The sequence below is a fragment of the Phalacrocorax carbo genome, chromosome 1, assembly GCF_963921805.1.
Source record: "Phalacrocorax carbo chromosome 1, bPhaCar2.1, whole genome shotgun sequence".
NCBI lineage: Eukaryota > Metazoa > Chordata > Aves > Suliformes > Phalacrocoracidae > Phalacrocorax > Phalacrocorax carbo.
Genome location: NC_087513.1, coordinates 139,117,929 through 139,139,383, shown reverse-complemented (window position 1 = coordinate 139,139,383; position 21,455 = coordinate 139,117,929). Strand labels below are relative to the sequence as shown.

Genomic DNA, 21,455 nt, shown 5'->3' with positions numbered 1-21,455 from the left:
AGCAGTATTTCAAGATGGAGGTCTTAACACATAAAACTCTACATTGTTCAATACCTACTTACTTTAAATTGCCTAATAGGCAATTTAAAGGTATAATTTATTAATAATTTATTCCTTGAAATTTCTCCAGTGTCTGTCTGTACTCAATAGCTTCTCCTGCGGGGAGGGGCGGAATGTAAAACGAGGAGTTATGCTTTTTATTTTTTTGCACTGCCCCACAGTAGCAGGAATTCAAGAGCCAGGCCAACAACACATACTACATACTCAAATCACAATAAGTCTTCAGTCACACTGCGGAGCAACAGAAGTAAAACCTTTATGAATTCAGGAAGAAGTTCTAGACAAGAACCTTCCTGACAAACAGCTGGTGTATCGTGTAGCAACTAGGACAATCCCCAAGGAAACCCAGAAACTGGAAGACTGAACTCCTCAGGTTGAAGAGTGCTCAAAAAGCTGTTTTCTTCTTTTTTTGAGGAAGTATTCCACGCAGTGGAGAAGACAAGGGTGACCCTCTCTTCTGATCTGCTTTAAAAAGAAAACAGAAGTCCCAGGTTGCTGTGATGTTCTCTATGGAGCCGTTCTTTCTTCACATTTTAGGAATGCGCTGGGACTACTTTTCCAATTATGCTTTACAAAAGATCAACTGCAAGAGATGTTTACTTCCTGAGAAATACACACAAGCTGTTGAGATTGGGCAATTTTGGATGTACACATTAAAACAAAAACCTCGTTTCTCAAAAAACTACAAAGTCAGAGAGTGAGGTTCCTACTGAATTTGGCACCTCATCTTGGTTAGAAGGCAGACAGGTGGAAACATCCTCTTCTCAAGCCAATAGGATGACCCTTTCAGATTTCGTTTGTTATCCACTCTCAACAGTTAAGGGTGTGTCTGCACGGAACACTAATTTGGGTGCACGCAAATGACGTGACCTTCTTCATTCACCTCTCAATCACCTCATGTACAGTAACAGTAAAATCTCGCATATGTAATCTAAATTTGTCAAGGGAGTAATCTCTGCTTTTACTGCAAACTTAAGCATGCCATGTGTACATAGAAGCAGTGGTTTCAAGCTCTTGTGACACCGAACCAGCTGCTCAGCGGTGCCATCATGTCCCAGGGAGCGCCATCCCCACCACACAATGCACTGCTGCCAAGGGAGTCTTCCCTGCTCAGTTTGGAAGTTGGCCACTGTGCAGCACAGGAATGCTGAGGGAGCACAACCTTGCAGACAAGGGACTCCAACAGGGCACTCCGCAAGCAGCGAGGAAATTACCACCAAAAAAGCCCAACAAGAAAACACACACACCAGAAACACTCAAACGGCCCAGGCCTTCAGTCACTGTACTAACCTCCTGGCTACAGAGGAGTTGGCACCAACAAATCAGGCAGCAGAGGAAGTACTTTATTGGCTCTAATCCATCAACTGCCTAATTTGAATTAATTAATGAACTGTAATTACATCAGTACAAACAAGAAAGTCAAGTGGCTTCTGAAGAGAAAGCCCAAATTCTGTCTTCTACCTCAAAAGGCACCGGAAGCTAGAGCTGCGGAGCAATGCTGACCCGTCCCCATGCAGTAAGTGGCCGCTGGCACATGCTCTACCTGCTTCTGTACAGACTGCAGCGTATGTCAACAACAGTGGTCTAGTACAAACTCTACTTCATGTGTTCCACTGAATGCAGCCTAATGCTTTAAAAGCCAGGTGGACTATGCCCATTACGATCGCAGGCTATACCACTGGAGGAAGCAAATATCTAGCAATAAGCTAAAATAATGGGTAAAAATTGTGAGTCCAAGGAAATAAGACAGCAAAGAGTGGGTAAATCAGAATTGTTTATACCATGAACACCTGTTTAGAAGAGTGTTTCAGCTGAGGAAAAATTGGGCACGTAGGCCTATTCTAATGACAGACTAGAGCCAAAGTTGAAAAGACAACCATTGATGTAGGTTTGAACTAAGTTGAAAAATGTCTATGTGTTTTTCCATTCAATGCTTTTGTTATTTCTAAAATAAAATGCCTGATTTGTGAATTGTAAATATTTAGGAAAAAGTGCAAGTCAATTTATTAATAAAATCGAAAAGCAGCAGATTTATGATGACTACAATACGTGACTTCAACAGCAGGGATTCCAATTTACAGCTCAATACACCACCTAGAACATCTGTTCATGCCTTTGTAATTTCTGTACCTTATTTAAAGTACCCCTAATAAATTCAACCTCCAGGTATACATAAGGAATAACAGAGACATTGCTAATAAAATAACTGTTTATCTGAAAACCATACTACGTGAAATACATACACTACATGCATACACTAAAAGTGATGCAGTTGAAGGGGGATGAAAAAGTTAAAAAAGAAAAAAATGAGGGAGGATAAGAAATAAGAAATAGATTTTGGCATCTTTTTTACACAAGCTTACAATACTGACGGTCATGTTAAGTGCTAAATCAGCCTTCTTCACCCTCTGTTTTTCTTGTACAATATAGATGAAAATTACAAAATGGTCACAATGTTCTGAATGTCTATTACTCCTTCACTACATCTTCTGCAGCAAAAAAGTCTCAAAAAATTTATCTTTGAACTTCTCTTTTCTATGATATAAAAAGTCCACTGAGACTCATAAATCCTAATGCCGTTTAATCAGTCTGAAAAATTTTAATGAGCTCTCCCTAGATTTGGTACAGAGATTATTCGTAACTATGGGATCAATTAATTAATTACAAATGGAAGAAACTGCAAAGAAATGGTGTTTTAAATTAAGGCGATGATTTACATCACTTGGAACTTTTAAAATAGAACAGACTGATTCTTCATAAGAGAGTTATGACCATTTGTATTACTACAACCTTTTCCTCCTTTTAAACAATGGATATAAATAGTATTTGGCTTTTTCTAGACTACACTACTGATAAGGTCCTTTGTTTTACAGAAAAGCTATAGGCAAAACAACCAAAATACTGGAAAGAAAGGCCTTGACCTGCCACATCTTCAGGCAGGTATATTAATTAATATGTTTTTATTGACATAAGTATATTGGAAATACGTATAAGTGTTTGCATGGGAATGTCTGAAACCCTCTGAGTTAAAGCCATATTTGAAATAAATTTAGTGGCATAACATTATTGTTACTATGAAACAAAATTGCTTCAAGATAACATTGAAAAGTTATAGTTGATAGATATCTTATATAAAGATACACACAGAAACACAAATAGCAATGTTCTGATGAACTCTTTTAAAACAAAAATACTCTAATATTTATAAATTCCAAAAGCATGATTTTAAATAATTTCAGCTCTTTAAATCAAATGGAACAGAAAAATATTGTTTGGCGAAAGCACTTTTGTTTCCTTATTTTTTTTTTTCCAGATCAAAGCTGTGAAGTGAATCACCAAATCACAAGGTGACTGAGGTTGGAAGGGACCTCCGGAGCTCATCTAGCCCAATCCCCCTGCTCAAGCAGGGCCACCTAGAACCTGTTGCCTGGAACCATGTCCAGATGGCTTTTGAACATCTCCAATATGGGAGACTCCACCACCTCTCTGGGGCAGCCTCTGCCAGTGCTTAGTCACCCTCACAGTAAAAAAATACTTCCTTGTGCTCAGACAGAGCCTCCTGTGATTTTTTGTGGCCATTGCCTCAGGTTCTGTCACTGAGCACAACTGAAAAGACCCTGTCTCTGCCTTCTCCCTTCAAGTATATATACGTATTATGAAGATCCCCCTGAGCATTCTTTTCTCTTCACCAGCAAAATGCCCATCAACCAGGTCACGAATGAAGATGTTAATCAGCACTGGACCCTTTATTGACCACTGTGGCACACCGCTAGTCACTGCAGCCAAATGGACTTCGTGCTGGTGATCACCACCCTCCGGGCTAAGCTGTTCAGTTTTCAACCCACCTCACTGCTCATCCAGCCCATACATCAACAGCTTCTCTATGAGGATCTTAGGGGACATTGTGTCAAAGGCCTTACTGTCGTCCAGGTAGACAACAGCCACCGCTCTCCCCTCATCTGCCAGGCCAGTCATTTAATCATAGAAATTTATCAAGTTGGTCAAACATGACTTCCCCTTGGTGAAGCCATACTGACTACACCTGATGTTTTGCTTGTCCTTACTGTGCCCAGAAATGGTTTTCAGGATTAGTTGCTCCATCACCTTTCCAGGGATCAAGGTGACGCTGAGCAGCCTGTAGTTCCCTGGGTTCTACTTCCTGCTTTTCTTCAAGATAGGAGTGACATTTGCTTTCCTCCAGTCTTGGGCACTTCTCCCAGTGGCCATGATGAATCAAAGATTATTGACAGTGACCTTGCAAGGACATCTGTCAGCTCCCTCAGCACTCATGTGTGCATCCCATCAGGGTCCATGGACTTCATGTCCAGTTTTCTTACATATTCCCTGACCTGATCCTCTTCCAACAAGGCTACGTCTTCCTTGCTCCAACCCTTCCCCCTGGTCTCTGGGACCTGGCACTCCTGACTTGCAACACTCAGTACTTCAGCCTTTCTCATGTCCTGTGTAACCAAGTCCCCCACTTTATTTAGCAATGGGCCCACAGGTCCCCTAAACTTCCTTTTGTCTCCTATGTAATTATAGAAGCACTTTTTGTTGTCTTTGACATCCCTTCAGATATATAGCTGAATTTATCAAATTTCACAGTAGTGTCATCAATGAAACTCCAGTTTTGCTTCTGCAGCACATTTTAAAGGTTCCCCTAAAAGGAATTCCCATTGCAAAAATTTGAAACATAGTAAAGAATCAAGTAACTAATTCTAGAAAAATAAGAAACAACTTATGATCATATAAATGTAGGAAAATAATAAAAAACCCCCCAAAAAATTATACCTTGATTTTTTTTTCAATTGTCTAAATAAAACATATGGAAAAGAACACAATGTTTTGAACATCATGGCCTGAAGTTTCTACAATATTCACACACACACTGTTTCTACATATGTACAGCTCCAGCTGGTTTTCTTATGAGTTGCGTCTGTGTATTTGACAGCAGAATTTGGCATATATTTAAGAAAAAAAAACCCCTAAATTTTAGTAAAAGACAAAATTTCTAGTATTAAATCTGCAGATTGCATTTTGATTACCCGACCGATTTAATGAATTACTCATATGACAGTGCATTGTTAACTAGTGTTGGAAGTTCATATGAAACTTCATGCATCACAGATAGTAAGACCTAGGCTGAATTTGCAGGATGCATCTTGTTCGAAATTCCTGTGCTATGGTTTCATCATTACGCTGATTAAGTTCCTAGTTAACCAAAGACTGCAAACCAAAAGGTCAACATTTAAGAAATTCCCACATGGACAATTATGACATCCTTCAATGATAGTAAAGCAGCCATCATCCGTTTTTATATCATTTTAGAACTGCCTACTTGTAGAAGTATGCCTGCACAGCAACAATCACAGGCTGGTATGCCACTACAGTGAAATTCTGGATTTGGCCTTCAATGGCTACATTGTATTTTTTGCTTGGAGCAGCTTTGAAGTTTTGAAGCAAATCTGACAAGTCGTAAGTTGCTACTCGTGCTAACACTAGTTTTGGTGTGTACTAGGCTGCTTTAGCAGGACGCTAAAGTGGAAGACCTCTCCAGGTGCATATCAAGCAATCTCCAATGCTTAAGTGGACATGCAGCTCCAAAGAACCTTATACAGTTTTCAGCCAGGGATCAGAGTAAATCTCATCCAACGGAAAACATTCAAATCACATATAGGATAGATGTATGGGCCTAAGCACCAAATACCTTGCTCTAATAATCTGTTTCTCTTGAGTCCAGTTACTTGCTTATGCAGACATTGCCTACACCTCCTGATATTTTCCTGCAAACTTGCATGTTACTGATTTTTAGCATGAAATCCAAACCTGTAGCTCTATTAGTCCACTGCTTGGGACTAAACACTGCAGATGCCATCACTACACTGCAATTGGTCATGAATGTTTCAGATAGTTTTGCATGTACTGGTTTAGTCACCTCCTTCTTGGGAGTTCTGTGCTTGTGCTAAATTCCCACACTTTGACATTTGTGACTTTTGTAGACACGACAAAAAAAAGTTCAGTGGAATTATCTGCACTAAAGGTAACTATGAATACTGTTAAACTTCATATAAAGGAAAAACATGGGTTCAAACATTTATGCTCTTCTTCAAAGAAAGGTTAAAAATAATAACTATACAAAACTATGAGGAACACTGAAATTTTGTCTAACACCTTTAAAGTTTAAAATTATTAAGTCTAATACAGATGCTGTTATCTTCAAATATTTTTTCATTGTTAACACAGCTATGGCTACTTATTGCGGAATAAATAAAAATATCTACAACACAGCGTCACTATTTTACTGGTTGTTGTTTGGTTTTGGTTTGGTTTTTTTGAATGTTTTTGTCCTTTTTAATTATTAACACCTCATGACTTTTCTGAAATAGAGCCAAATACACTAAGAGCTTTGGGAAAGCTGTCCCCCTGGATATTAATATTAGGCTCCTCACATGAAATAATAATTTGTCATTTACACAACTGACATTCAACTTCCTTACCTCTCCTTCAGAAACAATACCAGTTATGACCCAGTTTTATAAAAATTATCAGTTATTATTATTTTTAATAATTTTCAGTACTTCTCAATTATTTTGCTCTTTTACTTCCAGAATTACAGAACAGCTTACAGCCACATCTCCATCTAGCTGAAAAGGATGTATTACACACCTCTCATTTTGTTTCACGGAAAACACACCATACAACATTACAGGAACATACCCTGATTTTTTGTTCCCTAGACATACAGTCAAGCAAGAAAGAATAATTTTATATGAAAGCAACATTAAGCTGTGGTTTAAGCTTGTTTTCAACTTTTTTCTTATTCCCTCCAAATCTTTGGGCTGCTTCCCAATATTTGCTCTCAATTGAGTATTAACATGCTCAAAATTCATAACTACTTGACTCTAAGGTGATATTTACAGCCTTAATGCTCACATTCTTCAACATTTGGAACGTACCATACATACAAGGCCTACTCACACAAGCACCTAACATGCCCATACAACCTCAGTCTGCATGAACAGCATGTATATTTGGTGTATCTTTTCTGAACATCTAAGTTTCCAAATTAAGTTGATGCACATACACAGAATGTCAAGAGAACTTGCAACACAACAACAACAACAAAAAAAAGAACAAAATCAAAACCAGTTTGGTTAACACTGTTCATAGTAGGTCACATTGCATCAATCTTATTTCACTTTGTATTCCCAGGCAATGCAAACACTATTTGGACTCTTGGTGAGAATTTGAAGTATGAAAGGCTGAAGAATCTTAGCTAGTCATTCCATATGTATTTGTTAACCATTTTTCCCTCAATAACCCTACTGAGAAAAGAGTAATCACAGCCTAATCCACCTAAAATTGTCCCTTAAAAATTAGTATGTAATGCATTTTTCTGCAGTAATGAAACTCTAAAACTTCAGAACTTACGTTCCACTCAGGATAGACAAGAAGTGAGAAAAATATTTTAAGGAGAAAGGCAATTTAATTTAAAATAAAAGCAAAAACATTGTTTCAGCTAGCTCTCAATTTATCTTTCAAATATTCTCCCTAAAGTTTTGTATTTCAGAACCAAGTCTGGAAAGTTATATATCAGAAACTAAACACTTCTACTATTTGAGAAAGTTGCTCACACTGATTGGTTTTAAATCAGAAAACAAGAATTATTATCTCAGAGATTTAGAATGCAAGAGGAAAGAGATGGCTTAGGAAAAATATATGCCCTCTTTACAAAGAAGTATCTTTAATGTTTAGACACTTAAGAGGTAAATCAGCCATGAATGTATGAAAAATAAACTGATCTAAGTTTAAATAACTGTTTCCAAACTTTGAGTAGTGAAGTTAAGTTTGCAGATTTATGCATACAGCAGAAAATCATTACACTTTCCTATTACTGCACACTACCATGTAGTAAATCAGAGCAATCTGCATTACAAACATTATACGTAGTGGGGGGAAATGATGCTTTCCAATAATCTCTTGCTTCAACATTATAAACATCTTTGAAAACAGAAGTTCCTGATTTTCATAATGTTTATATTAAATATTAATATAAGTACTTATCACATTAAAAAAAAATATCCAAATACAGCCCAAAGGGAATATTACTTACTTTTCAGTTAATTTGTTCCCTCCCCTTCTTACCTTCTCTGGAGGTGCAGGGGGGTGAAATCTCTTTGCACAAACGAGAAATGCATCAGGCTGTGGCTTGCCACACTTCACTTCAGGGTCATCTCCCAACACAATATGATGAAAAAGACCAAAGAAGTCTTTGTGTCTGGCTGTTTTCATCTGAAATGTCACTTCGGCTGAGCTGGTGGCAACAGCTATGGGTATGTTGTGTCTGTGCAAATGACGGATCAGCTTATCGACTCCTGCAAGACATATGTACATTTTATTTTTTTATATATATGCACATATGCAGGTATATGTATAAATACTTATACCTACTTACAATATATTTAGCAGTATTTCAACGATGTTGTCTTACTGAATATAACAACCTATTTCAATCAGTTACCGTAGAAGAAAATTCTTGTTATATCTGAAACGTTCCTTCTCCACACAAAAATCATGGAACATTCGTCAAAGTATATTCTTGTTCTGTCATCAAATGATGCTTTTCTCAAAATATGCGAAAAATGGGTTCAATATCATTGCATAAGTACACCCACTAGAAGCTCGTTAAGCAATGTCCCCAACATTATGAATGTTTATTATTTCAAACCCTCTGCAAGTGAGAGAAAAGCACACAGGGGAACATTCTGTTTAATACAGAGTTATGCACCTGAAAAAGAAAATCAAAGGTAAAAGAAATATACTTTTCTTACTGAATGGCACAGTTTTAATTTCTGAAGCAGGTATCCAACTGGCTGAAGCCAGTCCCTAAGAGAGCTCAGTTTCTCTTTTGCAATTACTAAAGCACGGAACGTTGGGCAGAGGAGGGGAGCTGTCAGTCACAGATGTCAATACCAAAGCTTTATCTGTTGATGCTGTGAACCCAGAGTAACTAACACCTCAAGCCTAATGGGTAGAAACTTCAATCTGATCCAGTCTTCTAGGGAAGGTTAATGCAGGGAACAGTGAAAACAGCAGTCTGTGTAAGAGGGAAACATACTTCTTCATCTGGTGCAAGTTTTGAGTTTCACATGCAGAGATTTCAATTCTTTTTCACTGCAGTATTCTACATGCTGGATACTTATCTCAGACAGAACAATTAGCAGTGTCTAATGGTGAACGAGAGTGGATGCCCATTCTTTACCAAGTCACAAGAGAAAACCCCTCTATATCTGTAAAATCATTTTGGCTCTGCTTCTTGGCATGAATCCAAACTGTGCTGGACACAGGATATTAGTTTCAGGTAGATAAGCCTCCAGTTGTTTTTTGGCTCTTTGAACAAACTTGAGAACAAGTCTTTGTTTTCATCTTCCAAATGCATGAATTCTTATCCTTACAGCTGCCTGGCAGAGAAGGACGTGGGGGTGCTGGTCTACAGCCAGCTGAACATGAGCCAGCAGTGTGCCCAGGTGGCCAGGAAGGCCATCAACATCCTGGCTCGTATCAGGACTAGTGTGGGCAGCAGGAGCAGGGAAGTGATTGTCCCCCTGTACTCGGCACTGGTGAGGCCGCACCGTGAATACTGTGTTCAGTTTTGGGCCCCTCAGTACGAGAAGGACATGCAGGTGCTGGATCGTGTCCAGAGAAGAGCAACGAAGCTGGTGAAGGGTCTGGAGAGCAGGTCTGATGAGGAGAGGTTGAGGGAAATGAGGTGGTTTAGCCTGGAGAAGAGGAGGCTGAGGGGAGACCTTATTGCTCTCTACAACTGCCTGAAAGGAGGTTGTGACGAGATAGGTTTTGGTCTCTTCTCCCAACCTACTAATGATAGAATAAGAGGAAATGGCCTCAAACTGCATCAGGGAGGTTTAGATTGGATACTAGGAAAAATGTCTTTACTGAAAGAGTGGTCAAGCATTGGAAAAGGCTGCCCGGAGAGGTGGTGAAGTCACCATCCCTGGAGCTATTTAAAAGATGCATAGACATGGCACTTCAGGGCATGGTTTAGGAGACATGGTAGAGTTGGGTTGACAGTTGGTCTTGATGATTTTAGAGGTCTTTTCCAACCTTAGTGATTCTATGATACTATGATCTATCTGGAAATATGACCTGTAGATGTGGCCCTTTGCAGATTTCTTCTCTATTCTCCAGAATCTTATTAACCAATTAATAATTAACATTTCCAGCTCTATGCTTGTATTTGAAGACAGCCTTTAACCTATAAATACACACACTTCTGTGATGTTAGATTTCCAGTTAGACAGAAATAACAGCGTTAATCCTCCTCTATTGTCAACGTGTCACCTATTTAAAAGCCTTCCTATGCCCCCTTAATTGGTTATAATAATAATAAGCAAGTGCATTTTTCCCCAAATGATGGTGCTCTGTTCTCTCATTGAAATATAATGCTAAACGCAAGTTAACTTTTTTACTCCAGATACAGATTATGTCTTCATTCTGAAACATGTGAAGTAAGTCCATATTAATGGAAGTACTAAGATCTCTTGATGTAAAGCAGTAGCCTAAATGTCTCTTTTTAAAAATAAAATGCATTCATTCAGAGGAATTTATTCTAAATAATCTACAACATTTAGCAAGGCTAGCATATCCTGTGTGTAGTAATATAAAGACGTCTCAAGATTACACAAGTAAGAATACTTTTTCTATCTCCTATGCCCTTGCTATGGTATAGGTAGCTTTCTCTAAAGTTGTGCTCTTTTCAAACAGCTAATTTTCTTCAGTCCCACTGCATCACAGCTTCTGTTCATCTCTCACAGGATATGTTTATTCTATATTTCTATTGGAGGTAGCCAGCCACAGAAAAGCACTGTTGCAGAAAGGTTATTTCTTCAGGGTTCTCTTTTATATTCCCCCAGCACGTGTCATGATTTTGGTGTGTAAATGTGTGCATATGTGTGTTTACATTCTCCTTTTGCCTTCCCTTGCTACAAGGGAGCTAAAATGCAGCTGTCCCTAACAGCTCCAGAGAGCAAATATTCACATTATTCAGAAAATGCACTTTAATAAAAATATGCCATTAAAAAAAAATATTTGCATATGTGTAAACATAGCAAGATAGATTAGGAAAAAAATACAAGGGAAAATCAGCTGTGTGGAAAAAAATTAAATTGCATATAGAATAATAGCTAACATAACTTAACAAGCTCAAGATAGTAGCAGCTGAAAAACATTTTAATTCCAGGTTTATTTCTTTGTAAAAGCTATAGATCAACAAAATCCATTTTTTATTGCATCAGTTACCTCTAGTATAGATCCACACTTTGCCACCACATCAAATTACTGACACGATTGTACTAATTCAGCATATAATCCTTCATTAGGAAGATAATATCTTTCTTAGTATCTTTCTTGTGCTTTTTTTTACAGAATATGTCAACAGAAGGGGAAGTGGGAAACTGCTTTAAAGATCTGTAAGAAACTTCCCCTGGCATATACTTTGTCATTATAACTTCTATAGCTACATAGATTTTTCGATCAAATGAAGACTTCAGTTACATCAAAAACAACCAATTAAAAACTCAATGGCTATGAAGAAGTATGGTGAAAATTCCTGTGAACTTCTAACTTACTTGTAGCTACCATGTAAGGGATCGAGGCCCATCCATCGCAGGGGGACCTATCTGCCAGACTCCTGGGACCATCCTTAACGTCTCCTACTGAAAGCTCAGCCACAAGCGAGTTCTTTTTTTTTAATTTTTTTTCCATTTAGTATCTTTAATTAAAAAAAAAATTAAAGATGCAAAGAAATAAGTAACTCTCTTTTTCCAGCACAAGGATACACTTTGTATCACAATGTGGTACAAATGCAATAACAATCTGAGACAGTACAACATAAATTCTTCAAGTAATCATTAAAAAAATCAGGAATAAATATCTCACATTGCTATGTTTTATTTCCAAATGTACTCTGTCATTTCAAATAATCAAAAAGGCAAGTACTGTTTCTTTCCTCTATCTCTCTAAATATTGTTTTAGAACAGACAGAAGCTTACTATAATCTAAGTGTAATAGTTAAACATTGGTGATTATTGGAAAGAAAAAAAGGTGAAAAGAATTGTAAGCTGAGTTTAGATACAGAAGCTGAAAAGAAGGATCAACTTTAAATGTTAGCATCTTAACCCAGTTCATCACAAATATCAGTGAAGTTAGCAACGTTGGGAAAAGAAAAAGAAAACAAACTAAACCAATAGAAAGAAGTTATTTCTTCTGAGACCACAGACACATTTTAAAGGAAGAGATCAGCACTTTTGTTCCGAAAGTTGCAGAAAACGTGTATATTTTTTTTAAAGAAGTATTATTTCTCCATTAGACTCCCAATGTGGTGTTTGTTCTCTTTAGATTCAGCTGAAAACGCTGTGACTAATACATTAGATCAACTGACAAACTAAAATTAAGACTTACACTGAACAACAAAACCCTTGGGCTAACTGTTGCATCTTCCTTTTCATTGACTAATACAAACACGTACAGCAAGAGTTCAGGAAACCAAATAATGCTATGCTGAAATGATCTCATGATAGTCCCTACCTAATTATTTATATGCTATTACAACACTTTTCTACATGATGGTTTTTTTCAGTTATCACATTTTATAATCAAATGGCATTATTCATTATGAAGTGAAAATTACAAGACAAAACTCCTGAGAGCTAATTCAAATTGATGGAAAACAAAGGGAATTTTTATTTTCCTTTTAGCTTTATAGAAACATGAGCTCTGTGTCATACAGAATACTTCAGAACTGTGAACAACACATAAATTTTTGCTACATTTCATTTGATATACTTTCAAATTTTTGTACCATCCCTTTTCTTTTGTTTGTCTACCACTGAACAGAACACTGTTCTTAACTTACATCACTTCTGGAACCCCAGATTCAAACCTATTTCTTGTGAAATGCCTCCAGACAAATAAGGAGCTAATATAAAGCTTTTTTTTTTTTTTTAATATTTCTCCAAGCACTTTTTTTCTTACAAAGCATTTTTTATTTTTCTCTTTTCCTAAAGTAGTGTTGCTATGAACATGTTATAGTAGACTGTAAGAATGCTTTTCAAATAGAAAAGAAAGTGATCTCAATCACAAACTCAGCAAACATTTGACATAGGGAAGAGGATTATTCATGCCGCCTTAGCACTGAACCATAATTTCAGTTTCCTCTGTTCACCAGCTGAATGATTTCTGGTGTTCTTATTTCTACTTGCAGTCAATTCATTTGAAGGCATAACTACATCATCAGGCAGACAATCACACACTAAGCTCTGCCAGTACCTTAACCTGAAAATCCGCTGTTTGATGGTCTTACTATCACAGATGAAGTCCTACAGTCTTACAGCTTCAGAAATAGAGTTGGCTTGTGTACTGCCAGCACAGACTGCAGGAAGAAAGTCACATAAATGCCCAGGCCTACACAGGCGGTCACACTGTCCTTTCTAATGCCTTTTTCAATCCTAAAAAGATGAACACAGGCTATGTAAGAAAAAGCCCTTCAAAAATGAACAGAACTCCCATAGGCCTTCTTTTAAGCAAAAACATGCATTGTAAATAGTCAGTATCCTAAAATTTACAAGGTAGCTTTTATCAAAGTTAAGCTTCAAAATTACATTACAGAGCTCCTACCTGGCTGAGAAGGCCTCAAATAAACAAACAGTGGCATTTTCAGTGGCAAATCCTTTCATGAACATCACAGAGTACCCTACCTCTTTCGCATCTCTTTAGACCTTCCTTGGGTGCTACCTAGGTACTAATTACATCTAATTTCTATTTATTAGTATTTTAACCATTATATAATTCCAGGAAGAGAAACAGGAAATCAGTGGGCAATAGAGAAGACTCTGTGTGTGCGTGTTATGTCTTTTTCTAAATTTGTTATTTGAAAGTTAACATGTTCTGCTAGGAAGGACATTTAGCTGACACATCCCCATTTTTCCCATCCTCAGACAAAACCCAAACAGCTTACAGGGGTTTTAGTTCTACACCAACCATCATAAATAATACTCCTCTATAGTTTCCAACTAATTTAGCTATGGCGTTAACCAGTTTAAGAACATTCTGATCAAGCTGGAACAGAGAGCCATCATATACATTAATATCTTATATTCTTCCAAATCAGGGATGTCCTTATTCAAACAATTACAGTGTCAGACATCTCATAATCAATTAAATAGTATAACATAGGATTACTTTAGTTCAAGATAGTATATAATGAAAGAAGAACCCTCAGAACAAACAAAACACCACAAATACAGCATATTCCTTATTCTAATTAAATGCAAGCAGCAAGTAACCAATGAAATCAGGTTACATTTTGGAGTTTCCATAGATTCTGCCTGTTCATTTTCAGATCCAAGTAAAAGTTCAAGCTAAACTACTACAGAAAGCTAAAGGCTACATTTATGGAAATTATGAAAGCTTTGAATAGACTTAAAAATATTATTTTGTGTCTTCCTCTTCATAGTTGCCTTTTTAGAAAGCAAACACATATGAGCTCTTCAGAACCATCAAAATAGCAAATGGGTATTTTGAAACTGATATGAAGATGACACTCTATGCCCAAAAGCTTCTCCACAGTTCAGTTAGTTTAATGAAAGATATTACTTCTCATTTAAAACCTCCTCTCATATAGGCCTCAAATCATTATGATTATAGTAACAATGTTACTGCTATCTACAATGGCTGTGTATCATTTGACATAGTTTTAGGGACTACAGAAATACTTTAGAAAAAGTGAGTTATTTAGGACATTTTTCTTATTAAATTGTCTTATCTGCCTCCCCAGTTAGTTACTGGTTATTTGATTACTTATCCGGTTAAATTCCTGTGCTATTCTTATTTTTCGTCTGTGTTTTGTAATTGCAACATGTAATTTGTTCTCCAGTTAACTGGTGAAAAGATACTCAACCACCTTACTTCTGTAAGCTATACAGGCCACTCTCATTCGACAATTTAATAATGAGTACTATTAGTCACATTTGTTTTACTGTCAACTGTAATTATAAGCCAAAGGAATGATTCTCTCCCTAAGCTTTTTGAGAAGAAACAACCTTCTTTGAAAAATGGAATGGGGTATTGAAACATCCCACAAAGTTCTTTTTAATGGAGAAAAAAACCCTGTATTTCATGGGTAATCAAATCTTTCCCTATGTATATTTTATTGTACCTATATACACTTGTGTTTTCTTGTCGGGGCGTGGGGGGTGATAATCTATTTATTTAATCTGAGCTACTTACTCTTGTCCAAAAAATATTCTTTTTTGTCTTCCTTTTTGTATCAAGTTTGACTAGTCCGCTAAACCACTTTCTATCCCGTTTCTGTCTTCCTTCACTGCTGTACGCGCATGTTTTATTTCTCTTTCCCTGCTATACTTTCGGAGCTCGTCTACACTATGTAGCCCGTGCTAATATAACTGTACTTGCTAAATCTTGTAGCTGAGATGCAGAAGAAACAACATGGCTACAGACTTTTTTAGAGAACACTGTCTTGATCAACAGACCTTTGCCCTGTGCACTGAAATTTTTGTTGGAAGAGCTATAGTGGTCACCATGTTCTTTCTTCACATAGCTTGCACACAAATGCCGAGCCCAAATGCAACTTCACACTCTTTTTGCAGACTTTCAGCACTCCATCTAAGATCTTCATACACATCTATCAGTGTTGCTCTTTATTCACCACTGTGTGGATACAGTTAGCTTTCTGCTCACTCAGACAACATGAGAACAGAGGACACCTGACCTCTGGGGCACCAAAATCAAGGCTCTTTAGACACCCATATTCAAGTTCACTTCATTTAGCTGTAACATTACACAAAACAAGCTGTCCAGGAGCGTTCAGTGTATATTTGGAAGAAAAGATTTACTGCTGAGAAAAAGACTAAAGGAAACCAAAATGCTCCACACATTGTTTAAAGTAACTGCATATGCATTATGCATGTCTTGATGATTTATGTCCGGTTGTGCACAAATGGAAATCTTAAGGATATAGCCTTTGAATGAAAAGACTGCTCTTCTTTTTCAAAATCATTTACAGTTCCTACATTGAATGTGATATCAAACCAAACTTAAAAGCTGTTCAAGATATTATCACTCTCTTTAATCAAAGAAAAGCTAACATTCCCACTTAGAGCTTTGTTGAGTTGAGTGGATTTCTACCCAATCCAATGATAACCCTTTAAGTTCATAAAAGCAATTCTATGGTAAAAACCTCAGCAGCCACTGAACACTAAAAGCACCCAACAAAGAAAAACAAATAAAATAATCGCACTTAGAACAAGCAGCAGCTGTCTGTTCATGTAAGTCACAAACTGATTAAAAATATCTTTTATGTAGTCTGGTATGATACAACAGTTGCAAGCCCATCAGCAGAGTGCTATTAATTATCTATACTTGCCCTCAATCCTCAAGTGAAGACAGTATTGCTGCTGTGAAGGTGAGAGTGTGACAGAGATGGAGCTGCCCACCACTTGGTGTAATTGCCATGAATGCTTTAACTTGGCCAGCTCTGAATTGGTCAGGCAGTTGGACTAGGTGATCATCGTAGGTCCCTTCCAACTGGAATAGTCTATTATATTCTTTTTCTGAATCTCTTGAGACTATGGAAACATAACTCGCAGATCCACCCGTTTCTTTTTTGTTCTGAGACGTTGTTTAAAATATGATCAGCAATTGTGTGTTATCCTTTCACTGAGCTACAAAAGTGGAGGTGGAAACTAATAACCTACTCCCTAATTTGGAAGGCAACTGGCTATTAATAAAGAATTCTGTCTTCTCATCTTATTGCTTTCTAAAAAGTACCAAAGATCCTTCTGGTGGAAGAGACTACCTGTTCACCAAATCGATAATCTCATTTTAGTCTGGACATACTGACACACGCATGGCTGTCATAAAAATATAAGTACTAAATTTTACACAGTTCAGAACCTCTGTCAACTGTATTGCTGACTTCCTGGTAAAAGCATTTTTGGGTTGCAATAATTTTGGATTTAATGCAAAGGCCAAATGTTTGGAATTAGCCAAACAGCATAACTCCAGTTCGCAGCTAATTGATAGAGATCAGGGACTATAGGCTCACTGTGCCCACATGGACTCACTAGAGTTTCCTACCATTTAAACAATAAAAGCGAGTAGAAGAAAAGATAACATGGTAGGAAGTCTGTTTAACTGTTACAGGTACATCATGAATCAATGAAGCAACAGCTGGAGTACACTGCTGGTTGAATGGAACTGTTCAAGAAAAAACTATATACTACTTTAAAGTGAGTTACCCTTGGAACTTGAACTGTTTTTCTTTCTTCTCTTTTTGTGGTTTCTGACTGGCTTCATTTGGTTCTAAAGCTGAGCTATGAAATTACCTCCTCATGTCAGCAAGAGACAGTCAACTGTCCTTGAACGAGAAAATAGTTTGCACATCACATTCTGCACTGGCTGAACAGGAGCTGCAACAACAACAACAAAAAAATATCCCAGTTATCATGAAAATGACCCAGGAATGGAAAACATCTGAAAAGCATACACAACCACACAAACCTTAAGGATCTGTGCTTTGTGGTGATAATGAGCCAAAAACCAGACTGCTATGAAAGAATTGCATTAATTTCATTACCCTGACATGATTATAGTAACTGTTAGCAGCTGTGTAACTTGGGAGTTAGGTTTTTCTGGCTCTGTGTATATTCTGGGTTTATGCTAAGCAAAAGCACACCTATACATGTATAGGTGAATGTCACTTCTTATTCTTCTGGTAAACCACTTCCCCGCAATGTAGTACTGCATTTGCAGAAACAGAAAGCCTACTATGTTACTCTTGCAGATAACAATGCCTGTATTCTGTGACAAGAACTATTTAGAAAAACAGAACAAGTGGCAGCCTTGTCATTTTGTCAGTGTTGTTTTGGATTAATTTCTTTCTCTAGTGAATCAAAACTAGCCTTCCCTAAGATTCTTTCAGAACTAAAAATAAATCTGTGAAAAACTCTCAAACAGTTGCTGGAAAATTCCATATTAGAAATGGATAGATGAAATCTTCATAGATTAAATCTGTATTTTGACCACAGCCTGATGTATTGAAGCTTGTCAGTCAGTTCATCCCTACTGAAATAGTCAAAATTCTGTCTTCAACCACTAATGCCTCAGAAGTGTTGCACATTAAGTGCCACGGCTGTAATATAGCCTGTCAGGCAAAGAACTGCTTTGCCAATCGTGTGTTCATAGAAATTCCACACGATCCTTAACCATCACTGATATACCTGCCAATTACTTGATTTGGGGATTAACAAAGTTGTTATTGCTGGCAAAAACATGTGCATAGCTGATTCATTCTATGCCCAGAATGCTGCTTTGCTTGAGTCATTTTTTCAGACATCATTGGTTGTCATTCAGCACTGCTCTCCACCAAACCAAACTTAAATCTTATTTTTTGGAAAAACAATAGTAATTGATTGAGAAATAGAATCTCACCTGCCTATTAACTGTCAAAAGATGGCCATAAACTCAGCATGTCAGAAGCCGTCTTACGCCATTAATGAATCTGACAATTAACTTTCATTTTCCTGTATTTAACTGTAACTAACTGAAAGATTAGTTTAGTCAGAGAACACTGTAAACTCAAAATATCACTACAGTCTTACATCTTACACAACACCTGCATGAAGTCCGTTCTTAAAGAACATAAAGAGGCTGTAGAATAAATCCATAAGGATTGCATTAATAAATAACCTCAGAAGGTACAAAAGGATATAAGAAAAGTATCAGATTTAAAAAACCTGGTTATCAGATTGAAGAACAGGCCAATTCTTAAAGAAACTAAATCGTAAGCAGCCACAGCCACTTCTTTCTAGATTATTAGCTGACATCAAACTAGTTTCCTCAAAATTTGTTGCAATTCAACTTGTACCTCATATGCTGCTACCAAGTAAAGTCCAGATCCCATTACTGCAGTGATCAAGGCTGCCTTGGCTCCCCACGATGGCCAGTGAGCATAAAGTATTGAAGTTCACATCAATTCTGCTTTAGAAAACAGCCTGAAGAAAGTTATCAGGGGTATTTAGCTGAACTGAAAAGATAATCAGTTGAACAATTCTGGCGATGATAAAAACGTTTACTTGCTTGTCACAGTAAGAATTTTGCTTGTTTTATCTATAATAGCCCAGCTTCAGTGACCCCAGAATTCACTTTTTGAAGGCAGAAACAGAGCAAAAGTTTACGTTTCCTTCAGCTAATCTGTTCCATCACCTCTCTGTTCAAGCCAGCTCAGCCACATTATCACAATCCTCAGCAGGCACAGAATATCCACTTAATGGCATCTATTACCTGTGCTGTTATGTTACAGCAACTCTGCTCTGTGCCTCCTAACATTTCACCCAGTCTGTCCATCTGGCGTTTTCTAAGCCCTGGCTAGGGTTTTGTTGTTTGTCTTGCAAAACATATAGCTGCAAAGTTATATGAAAGACATGAAAAATGAAAAAGACATCCCTCCATCTTTCTTGTTGTCCTGGAGAGTTTAACTAAGCTTAGAGTTTTAGGTGGATCTGCAAGTGAGAAAGATGCAAATTTTAAAATCTTGCATATAAAAGACATCATGAGATAGCTAAATAAGTTGGCTGCACAAAGTACTCAAGTTTTTAAGATGCCTAAAAATATTACACTTTTTTTTGCTGCTTATTTGTTTCTAAAATATCATGTATTTTTAACTTTCATCCTCTTAATGCATTATGAAACTAGGTATAAAAAAGCATCTGAAAATTAAAACATCATTAATGTGCTGCAGAGATTGTCAGAACAAACAAGCACACATTCAAAGAGAAAAAATTATAACAGTTAGACTTGTTATAGTGACATGCAGTTATTTAATTTTTAATACTTTTTTTAATTCCTCCCCCTCTCCTCCCTCTCTCCTCCCTCCTTTTTTTTTTCCCCTCATAAATTATTGATATTTGCTCCAGGAAGTTTAACATTGTACAAAAAGTTAACAGCAATTCTAGCTTTAGGTATTGCCTGTCTTGCATGACTGAGGATTTTTCTCTAAGCATTTCAGATGTAAGCATAATGGAATGTAAAAGTATGAATTCACACCACATAAGATTCATCCTCTTGCTTGTCTTGAGGTACCTGCTTTAAGCCACTCATTGTGGCTTCCTGCACAATCACCGGTAAAAGATACGTATCTTCAGAAGATGATGAAACTTACCTGTCTTAGGATAACCTGAGAAACCCTTCCTCTCCATTGACATGCAGCTGGCTCGGACACCTTGCTTAAGTTTCAATATTTAGGTTAGATGATATGAATCCCAGTTGAAAGAACACATGGAGTCATACATTTGCCTGCACATTTAGAAGTGTATTTGGGCTCAACAAAATCAGACTATGCTTATAGCCAGAGAAAATTAACTTGCTGTGTTATACAGCTACCAACAACAATTATAAAGAATGTCTGGTTTACAAAACAGAATTAATGCACATTTACCTAGTCTTTTTTTGTCTTTTAAAACACACAGAAAAAAAAAGCTGTTATCCAAGTAAACAAAAAAAAAAGTTTTCAGTACCCTTTAACAGGCAAAATACGTCTTTAACAGGTAGATATGAGTAAACTTGCTAAAACAAGAGTGAGTGGTGAAACTGAATCTGTAAGAAACTGTTCTGTGGAAGGCAGATTAAAAACTTCTACCTTAGTATTTAAGTAATTCCACAAGCAGTTTATGAATACTGAAGAGAAACATACCTGGCATCAATTCAGCAGTAGGGAATATCTTCTCCTGCTTCATTTTACTTTCATGTAATAACTCTTCTTTGGTTATTGGAAGATCTAGAACATCTCGAATAATCTGTGCCCCTTCTAGGGCTTTTTTACCCATGACCAAGGATTTCACATCCCAGGTATAGGTCTTTCCAAAACGCCCACAGATCTCTTCGAACACTACTGTATAGAGATGCTCAGTATCTGCCAAAAAAAAAAAAAAAAGAAAAAAAGATTAAAACCGTATACAGACAGCTGAGCAGCCAATTCTACAAGTAGGACCACAGAATGAACTGCCAGGAGCCAGACGGCATACCGAAGTGGACAAAATTGCCTCCTTTTATTTGCACAGGGGAAGCTAGACTTCTAAGATCACCTCAGAGGTACCTAGGTTTCTCAAGCTGTCACTTCTGTGTTAAGAAAAGTTACTGAGAGTCACAACAAAGAACTATGTGGACCTGCTCTTTTATAACTTTTTTTACTATACAGGTTAGCAAGCAGTGTCTTAATTAAAATGCTCTATTCTTTCCAGGAGAAAGAAAAGAAGGGAAGGAAATCTGGTACTTGGGGGATGTCATTACATATTCAATGTAAA

General features: G+C 37.1%; 1 protein-coding gene across 3 annotated transcripts in view; it reads right to left on the bottom strand.

The window, feature by feature from the left end:
• The window catches only part of PUDP (pseudouridine 5'-phosphatase), a 72,928-nt gene that overhangs the window by 24,450 nt on the left and 27,023 nt on the right, over positions 1–21,455 (bottom strand). For all 3 annotated transcript variants that reach the window (XM_064437382.1, XM_064437389.1, XM_064437371.1), the window contains 2 exons: positions 20,846–21,064; positions 8,206–8,435 (listed from right to left, as the gene is read on the bottom strand). In XM_064437382.1, coding sequence (XP_064293452.1) covers positions 8,206–8,435; positions 20,846–21,064 — 449 coding nt within the window. The remainder of the gene's footprint in view (positions 1–8,205; positions 8,436–20,845; positions 21,065–21,455) is intronic.